Source organism: Pteropus alecto, unplaced genomic scaffold, assembly GCF_000325575.1.
Source record: "Pteropus alecto unplaced genomic scaffold, ASM32557v1 scaffold134, whole genome shotgun sequence".
In the NCBI taxonomy this organism is placed as follows: Eukaryota; Metazoa; Chordata; class Mammalia; order Chiroptera; family Pteropodidae; genus Pteropus; species Pteropus alecto.
Genome location: NW_006436283.1, coordinates 4,503,931 through 4,513,226, shown reverse-complemented (window position 1 = coordinate 4,513,226; position 9,296 = coordinate 4,503,931). Strand labels below are relative to the sequence as shown.

Sequence of the window (9,296 nt, the reverse complement as noted above, 5' to 3'; positions counted from 1 at the left end):
GGGCGGCCAGCGGCCGACTTTGGGAAAGACCGCTGGGCTCGGAGGTCTAAGCTGCGCTTCCCCGGCCCTGTGCCCCTCTCCGTGCTCACACCCACCCAGCCAGCCACCACGGCCAGAGCGACCAAGCTGAGATCCAGCCAACCTGGGTGTCCCAAAGGGGTCTCGTAGGTTCTAGAGTCCTGTAGCTGTGAGAGGTCACCGACTCCTGGTCATGGGTCTCTAAAAGGATAGCCTGGCACCCACTGTAAATAGCGATAAAACCAAGTTTGGTGGTGACCAAAAGTCGCTTTCTGCAGGCTCCTTTCCCAGGACGGACACGCTGTCACAGCTCCTAGCAATGAGGAGCTGACGGATGGTGGCAATGGACAGCAGCGGGCCCAGCCCCTCCTGGAAGGGCCTGCCACAAGTTGCTGAGGTAGGTTGGGCCGTTGGCCCAGCAGAGGTTGCTTAGGACTGAGGAAAGTGGTGGGATGAGGGTGAGAGCCAAAGGTACCCAGTACTCTTTGTGGTGAGGAAAATGCTTTAAGATCGACTGTGGTGATGGTTGCACTTATTTGTGAATATAGCAAAACCATTGACTTGGTACATTTTAAATGGGTAAGGCTGTTAAAAAAAAAAAAAAAAGCATTGGGAATAAGCAATACTAAATTTCATCTGATGGCCTGTTCCTTCCTTTTGAACACTCTTCAAAGCTTCAGAGCTTTTTTTAATTTTTTTTTAAACAAAACCAGTGGCCCTTGGGGCTGGTTGCAATGGGATTAAACTCACTGGCCATTCCTACCAGCAAGGTACCACTCTGTTGGGGCAGCAGTGAGCAAAGCAACCCCTGCTCCAAGAATCCTTTACCCACCTCAGCTTTGACGTCCAACAGTCCTGAGCCAAAATCTCTGCCCTTCCTCTGCGTGATCGCAGGCAGATGACCGGACTTCTCTGAGCCTTGGTTTCTCCTCTGTAAAATGGGGCTAGTGATTCCTCCCCGACAGACTGTTACAAAAGGAACTAAATGAGATCATCTCCACTGAGTTCCCAGCCTAGTACCTGGCACTTAGTAAGCACGGAATAAATGTTTTCTATTCTTATCAGTCATCCAGTAATTCAACAGAAACGTTAGCGGACTCTCCTGCGTGCAATTGGCCAGACGGTCAAAGCCTCAGGCACTCATGCTCTGGTTGGGAGGCAGACACAATCTGGCCTCTCCGACTGAGACAAAAGGTGATGGGGAGGACTAGTGAGCTTTCTGAGTGCGGAGGAATCCTGACTACTGCGAAGAAGCCCACACACTTTTATTTCCGTTGTTTCATTTTGGTTGAAAACATGTTTTTAATTTTATCGTCCTTTTTTATTGTTTCAGTTATTCTTGGAAAACCTGGATTTGATCTAAGAGGGAAGTGCTCCCGTTTGCTTAAGATGGACTCTGAAACATTGATTTTATTTGGGAGATGTGTTTACACTCAGTTTTTTAATCTCATCTAATATGTTACATGAAATTTGTTCAAAAGAAAGTTTGCCTTAACCTTTGACTTTCCCTCCCATTTCCTGGCCAAATGTCACAGGCTTGGGGGGAGGGGACACCTTAATGGGGACACTGCACCCCAAGGTCTGTCTTCTGTTCCGCTGGCTGAAAAATTCCCTGTATCGGTGCTGCCAGAGCCATTTGTCACATGGACTAAGACATAGTGATAGAATTTCTAGTACTATCCACCACAGGGCCACACTGCGCAGTGGTGGGAATACCACCCATGCCAGCTGGTACCCGGCAGCCTAGTTGGGCCCAGAGGTCTCCAAGGCACCTTTGTCCAAGCCATGGCGACACTTGGCCCACCACTGAGGACGGGCACTCCCGAGACGCCTCTCCTCTCCCAGGGTCCATGTCCGTCTCTGTGCCCAATTCTTAGCCCTTGGACCCTCCCTGCTAGACTCGGTCTCTTTTCATGTGGTGGAGGTCAGCACGCTCCATGCAGCTCCAGCTTCCCTGCTGCGTCACAGCCTGGTTCCCTAATGGGTCTTAGAGCCACATCTCCCAAGCAAATATCTGCAAGTGTTTGCTCTCAGCAGATGGTCCACCCTCTCACTCATTCTGGGAGGTTCTTTTTGTTGTACCAGGAGGGTTACTCTATCTCCTGATTTGGGGCCCCTTTGCCTTTCTGTAATGTTAATGATAACAGCTGCTGAAGCACTGCTAATACGAATCTGGAGCTTGTGGTAGTGCTGGTATCAGGGCTGGTACACAGCTCGTAGGGCGCTGCTGGTAGTTTACCACCACAGTCTGTTCTGATTGATCATTGCCCTTGACTTCTGTTGCCAAGTATTGTAAAAATCACCAGACTTTGCACAGATTATTTCATTATATCCTTACAAGCCTATTGGGTAGGTACTGTTTTTATTCCCATTTTACAGATGGGGAAAAGAAGCACAATGGGTTAAGGAACTCATCCGAGTGGGAGAGCTGGGCCTTGAACCTGGGTCTGTCAGACCCCTGAACCCATTCTCTCAGCCACCACTCTGTCCCCATGAGCACCCTGACCTGCAGCCTCTGCTTACTAAAGGGTTAAGATCAAAAGCTCAGCCTCTTGGTAAGGGACAGCTGCTCCCCCAGACCACTGGAGCCCCATTTCCCACGTGGAACACTCTGCATTAGGAAGCCAAGCCAATAACCAAAGCTCTTGGGAATTGGACTGATTCTTTGCAAACCGTGCCAGCAGCAGATCCAGCCAGCTGTGCTGCGGGACTGCCAGGGCCATTTGGGTTGGTCAGCAAACCTGTCTGGAGCCTCTGCCGTGTGCCAGGCACGGCTCCAGAGGCAGGCAAGATTCAGGCTTTGCCTTTGGAGCGCCAGCAGCTTCTCATCTTTCCCTGGCCTCAGATGGTCCCGCTGAGAGGGGTCAGCTGCAGGCCATGTCTTTGTTTGATGCCCCAACCATGTTCCTGATGTTTCTGCCCTCTAGGCTGATAGCCACCTTATCACAGCCCAGGAAGCAAATCCAGACGCACCAGGCGGCTGTCTCTTCGGCTGTCTCTTTCTGCACCTCACAGGCCCCCAGGAGTGCTCAGGACTGGCCCAGGCCCCCAGGAGTGCTCAGGACTGAGACACCGAAAGCAACGTGCTGGGAGGAGAGGCCTGCAGGATGCAGTAGGACCCATGATGCCTGGGGCCTTGAACCCAACCCCATACTGTCTCCTCTGCTGACGTTCTTAGTTCAGTGCTAGGGGGTGAGGAGCTTATTAAGGGAAGGGTTCTGGGGTCCAGTATGTCCAACAGAGTGGGTAGGAAGGGAGGAGAGGTTAATGGGCACCACCTCCATGAGAACATGTGCAGTCACTCACGTACCCCTCAGTAAAAGGCCACCTGCCCTAAGCCTGTAGCCCACTGGCCTCTTCTCATAGCTCTTCTTGTCACCGGTACCGGTCCTGTCTGAGATGGACTTCTCCCTTTCTACCCACTCTCCATTTCAGTGTGCATATTCCTAGAAGTGCAGCTTCCTGAACAAGAGCTGGCAGCTGCCAGGGAGAAGACCCCAGACCCTGGCATCCAAGCACCTGCCCCTTTGTGCCCCTTTCCAGGTCGTGTGCAGCCTTATAGCCCTTCCAGGGGCCACAGCCTCACTGCAGCCCCCTCCCTTTGGTTCCCTGGTAAGGGGGTGACTGCAAAACCCCTTAGTTTCCTCCATGGGGAAGGGCAATGGGGTAAGTGGGGGTGTGGGTGGATGGTCTTCTGCTCAGGGCAGAATGCTAAGAGGTGTTGCTCCAGGCTGTGCCTGACCAACGATCCTGCCTGACACTGGGCATGATGCTCAGGTGATGATACCAGGACAGGCTGGGGGCACGTCACATAGAAGTCCCATGACTCTGCTTAGAACAATGGTGTTGTCTGGGTGGGCGTTCCAGCTGTACCCACCTCCCGCAGGCTTGCTTATTCCCCCAAAGGGGTCACGGAGCCAAAAGGTCAGTAAGAGAGCACTTTCAGCCTTCTCCCTGTGGGTGCTGAGGAATTTGGACTAGCAACCTGAGGAGGGGTCTGGTCCCTCCCTTCCCTCCTCCCCCCCACCACCCTTCTTCCTTCTAGCCCCACCCTCCAGAAGGCAGCAGCAGGCCAAAGGTTCATGCTGAAGTTGCTAGTCAGAAGCCAGGTGCAGCTGCATAGAGTGGCCCAGCCTGGTGACATCCTGAGGAATGCCCACAGGAGGCAGTGAGAGCACCATGGGAGGAGAGAAGCAGCTGTGAGGTTCAGGCAGCCAGCTCAGCTGTGATCTTAGATCAGTGTCTGGGCTGGGCCAGGGAACTGGGCTGTGATGCCTCAGTGAGGTGACTGACGTGCTCCCACCCAAGGGATCTAGAGGTAGGGGTGGGGAATGGATGCCCAGCGTGAGGAATCAAGGCTCTCATGCCCAGTGGACCACACCACTGCCAGTGATACAGCAGCTGCACAAAGGTGTGAAGAAAATCGAGCACCTCACCCTTTTATGTGGCAGGATAGGTTAACCGTAGGCCTGGGGCTCTGATCTCTGGCCCTTGGCTGTTGTTCTCAAACACAGGCTGGCCCCATCCTGCAGAAACTGAAGGGCAAGCCCGAGTTTCCTGCTGGCCCAAAGGCAGACAGCTGACCCAACCTTGTCCATCCTCTGCTGCCCTACCTGAAGGTGATCCAGAAGGGGCCAGGTTTCCAACTGCTGCATAAGACCCCAGCCCTCATATCTGACACCAGGCAAGAGGCAGTGCTTGCAAGGAGCCAGGTGGAGTCTGCTGTTGGGGAAAGCTGAGGAATGATTAAGGAAATGAGTCAGGTCCAGTCTGCTCAGAGCCTGTTTCCTCACTAACGGTCAGGCAGCAGCACAGGCCCCTGGCTGGGGCCGAAGCGGTGGGTGGGGCAGCCTGGCTAAGGGACATAGGTGGTCTTTGCTGGCCCCTCCCAGGTTTGCTCTTCCCTCCCTCGGACTGATGGGGACATCTCAGGAAACAGGCTTGAAGTGCTTGCCTCCCTATTAATGGTTACACCACCTTAAATTTTGTAAATAGGATATAATTTTTGTTCCTTAGACTTAAAAAAACATCTGGTCCACATACCAGTTCTGGGATGTAGCAGGGTTATTAGAGACCCAGAAACATGGGCCCAGGCAGTCCACCATTTCACTAACTGCATAATAGAGAACTGTGGAGGAAGGGCAATGGGGCTGCCTCACCTGGTGTGAACTTGGCTTCTGGCCAGCAGTTTCACAAACACATGGCCCTTCAGCTATCTTCCCAAAGGGACAGGCTAGGGGCTGCAGGAGGACATTGGCTTGGTTCAGAATCTTCAGGGAGCCAAAGCTGCCAGGACCTGACACTTCCAGCTCTCAACTTACCTGGCTCACACTAGTCTGGCCTAATTGGGAGACAGCTGACAGTGAAGAGGCACTATTAATATGCAGGTTCAACAGGCAGAAATTGGCACTGTCCCGAGCAGTGTGACACACATTGACAGGGGTCTGCTCACCTCATTACTAAACGCCCCCCTCCCCCAGCTGAGTTGGAAAGGCAAGGCTTGCTAGACATTTTCCGTTTCCTGAAACAGATGTTATTCAAATAAAGACCATTAACAAGATGAGAAAGTCTGCAACTTCAAAAACTTTATTTTTGTCTCATCCATCAAGGGCACAGGATACCTTTCATCAGCTCCAATTTTTGCTTTTCTCCTTACAGACTCTGTTCCATCACCTATACCCAGATTATCTCCTGTGTGGGTACCTTCCTAGAACCAAAAAATATTTTTGCCTTCTGTGATGTGTGCTCAAGTAAAGTATGGAAGTGTTACACTATTTAAGCAGCAAATTCCAAGTCACCCAATAAAATTCAAGAACTTTCTACATCAAGACACAGACTGCGTAAAGTTCAAGCGTTACCCGCTTGTTACCACAGGTAGAAACTCAAGCTAACTCATAGCTGCTTCTACTTGTGTTCAAACACTGCCACACTCCAGAGCACAGCATATCCCAATGTCTAGGACTTCAACTTCCTTCGGAAGTAACAACATAAGTTCTCAGTCAGTCATTGTTCCAAGCACTGGTTATAATGGACCTTTTACAAAACCATTCATTGTATTTTGTATTGTATTGGACTCCGCCTTTGATATCCCCCCTAAGGCTGTTTAACCAGGACTCCCAAGGCTACTCTAGCTAGCTTCTTCACAAACCCTTTAAAGTTGAAACTAATGCTAACTTATTAAAAAAGCCTTTAGGGCAAAAATGTGTTCCTACAGCTAACTTTAAATATACCGAACACCTCCTAATGATTGGTGGCTCTTGTGCCCACATCCAGCTGACATATACTGAGCTTTACTGCTGCCCATCATTGGTCAAGAAAACTAGTTTTTATACTGAAAAGGTGGCTTAGACCAATGAATTCTCTACCTCTGCGCTTCTGTTAAAATAATTTGCTACGTAGAGATCTACATACTGCCAGAAAAGGTTCTTGGAACAGATACCAAATTTGAGCCCTCGAATTTTAAAGAAATTTACTTTCCTTGACCTGTTATACCTTGAATAGACAAATTTTTATACCTTGACAACATGGGGGCAAAGGGAAGCATATTAATACGTCTTAAGCCCGCACTGCAAAAAATAGCAATCATGGCATTTTTCAGAGCAGAGGGACTTTTACATGCTTTCTATGACTATTTTTGTAAATAAAAGGTTCATCTACCAAGCAAAACCTAAAAAAGCTAAACTCAAACTTTAAGATACAAAGGACCTAGATAATGGGTGGGTTTGTACATTCAATTTAGGTTTTTGACACTTAGTTGGATAAACAAGTTTATTTGTAAATTTAGTCAACATACATAATTGACCTAAAAACTTCAATAGAAGGATAAATTTAAAAACCACTTGGAAGACCATCTCTAAAGTGATTTCCCCAGAACCATATACCAGATGTAACCTCACTAGACGCCATCTTAACTGGCTGAGGTTCGAAAAGCTGGAGCTGTGTGCCCCTCCCCCACCACAAGTTTACTCTAAGCCTTATAATACAAACTCCACAAGGAAAAGAATTTCCGTATTGTTTCCTCTACTTAGAGAAAAACTCAACCTAGTTATGAGACCAACCACAACACAAAGAAAAGCTGCACTAACTAGTTCAGATTAGTAACAGATGATGCTGGTGTGAATAACTTGTATTATATTCTAGAGCCCTTATAAATAAAATTCCCCGTTAGTGTTTGCATTATCAGCTAGAGTTAGTTAACATGTGGTAGAATGAGGACTTATGCAAGGTATGATGCGCAAAGCATTTTACTACTATGAAAACAAGTGCACTCTAGTTAGGAGAAAACCAACTGGACTCTAAAATTACACACACCTTAATGACAAGACTCCCCACCACATGTGAATGTAAAACATTTAATTTAAAAATGTTGACACTACAATATATAAAATAGCTATTATAAATGCACATAGTGTATTCTATAGCTGCCAGGTTTACTTTTTTTAAGGAAACTGTAAGTTACACTGTGGTTAAGACTTGTATCTTCACCCTTGAAAAAGCCCACATTCTATCACAGTGATGCATGGTCAGACTTAACAGCCCCAATTGTTAAACACTTGGATCAAGTCATAACCAGTTTTATTGCAAAAGGACCCTGTACACATTTATCGATTCTAGTACCTTAATAGCTACCCAACAAGTCATTAACATACAGAAACATGCATCATGAGAAGCAAGAAATATCACCCATCCCTTCTGCATATTAGCAACTTGTCACTCCTGAGCAACAGTGCTCACATCACTGAGGTCTGTGAACAGTCACTTTTCGCATTCATCCTGAGTGAAAGATGGAATGACTTAAGTACAAATGCAACATATTATAAACAATTTCTTACAAAAAAAGTCACAAATTAAACCAAAGTATTTTACAGAATTTACTACAAAACACCATAAAAACTGCCTTCACTTAAGCTCTCTCCCCCCGTATCCGGCGAGCCAACTGGATATCTTTGGGCATGATGGTGACTCTCTTAGCGTGGATGGCACACAGATTAGTATCTTCAAATAAACCCACCAGGTACGCTTCACTAGCCTCCTGTTGAGGACAAGAGCCACACTATTAAAACTCTCTTCGAGGGGAGGAGAAACCACCCACAACTCCTCCGCCCCTACCACAGCCTTTGTCGTCTTACCTGAAGAGCGCCGATGGCAGCACTCTGGAACCTCAGGTCGGTTTTGAAATCCTGGGCGATCTCCCTCACCAACCTCTGGAAAGGCAGCTTCCGGATCAGAAGCTCGGTCGATTTCTGGTAACGACGGATTTCTCGAAGCGCAACGGTCCCGGGCCTGGACGAGCAAGAGGATGTAAACGGACACCAGTTAACTGACAGTGCCAGCGCCCGCCAGGGACCGTTCCCGCACCGCAGAGCGCCGCCGAGTCATTGTTTTCCCTCCGCCTTGCCTACCTGTAGCGATGAGGTTTTTTCACCCCGCCGGTAGAGGGAGCGCTTTTCCTGGCAGCCTTAGTGGCCAGCTGTTTGCGGGGCGCTTTCCCACCCGTGGATTTACGAGCAGTCTGCTTGGTTCGGGCCATTTTCTTTCACCTAAAGAAAACATCCGTAACTCCTGGGCCGCAGCGCTCGCCTGGGGGGAGGTGGGGGGACGGGCCAGGCTCGTCGCCCCTGCCCTCCCGCCTCTTCGCACTCCACCTCGCGGCGGCAGATGGCCGAGACCGCCACCTCCTCCTCCCCCTCCCCTAATGACTCAGGCTGCGAGGAGCAGCAGCCTCCCCCGGGAGGGGGGGCGCGGGGAGGAGTCACTTCCCTTCCACGGCGGGCGGAGGCCGCGCTGCCCGGAACCCGGCGTCGGGACCTCTGAATCACCAGCGGGAAAGAGGGGGAGACGCGGTTCCGGAATGAAGCCCCAAGGGAAAACAAAACCTCCCAACCCCACACCCACCGCCAGCAGCCCAAGAAGCCCACACTAACCGGCACTCGGCACCCAACGGCCACGACCCGCAGCCCCAACAACTAGCAGAACCCCAAGTCACGGACAAATCCACAAACACGTACCTAACGCTGAAGCCCTAGGCCGCCTCTCCCACCGCCGCACCGCTCCCACTGCCCAACGAAGAGCCGCAGTCACCAACCAAAACAAAGAAGTTGCTCCAACGAACGACCAAACCGCTCTGCTCCAAACCCCCCCGGAATCTCCGTTTTTATACCCACGCTTCACGCTGCGTCTCTGCGTCATAGGACCTTCATTTGCATACACCAACGACTTTTTCTATTGGCGGGAGCTTTCGCCGACGCGTTGACATCCCCCGACACAAAGGCCGTGCA

At 50.0% G+C, this 9,296-nt stretch overlaps 1 protein-coding gene across 1 annotated transcript; it reads right to left on the bottom strand.

Moving 5' to 3' along the window:
• Window positions 1-5,586: 5,586 nt before the first annotated feature.
• LOC102897761 (histone H3.3) lies at window positions 5,587-9,296 on the bottom strand. The gene is made up of 4 exons (XM_006912215.3): window positions 9,027-9,296; window positions 8,421-8,558; window positions 8,148-8,301; window positions 5,587-8,050 (listed from the first exon to the last, which is right to left on the bottom strand). Exons 2-4 carry the CDS (start codon window positions 8,546-8,548, stop codon window positions 7,922-7,924), a joined length of 411 nt encoding a protein of 136 aa, XP_006912277.1. The 5' UTR covers window positions 8,549-8,558; window positions 9,027-9,296; the 3' UTR covers window positions 5,587-7,921.

Coding starts and splice junctions, on each gene's coding strand:
- LOC102897761 (XM_006912215.3), bottom strand. CDS start 8,548: ATGGCCCGAACCAAGCAGACTGCTCGTAAATCCACGGGTGGGAAAGCG. Junction 8,302..8,420: donor AAAAAACCTCATCGCTACAG/GTAGGCAAGGCG, acceptor TTGCTCGTCCAG/GCCCGGGACCGTTGCGCTTC. Junction 8,051..8,147: donor CTGCCATCGGCGCTCTTCAG/GTAAGACGACAA, acceptor TGTCCTCAACAG/GAGGCTAGTGAAGCGTACCT.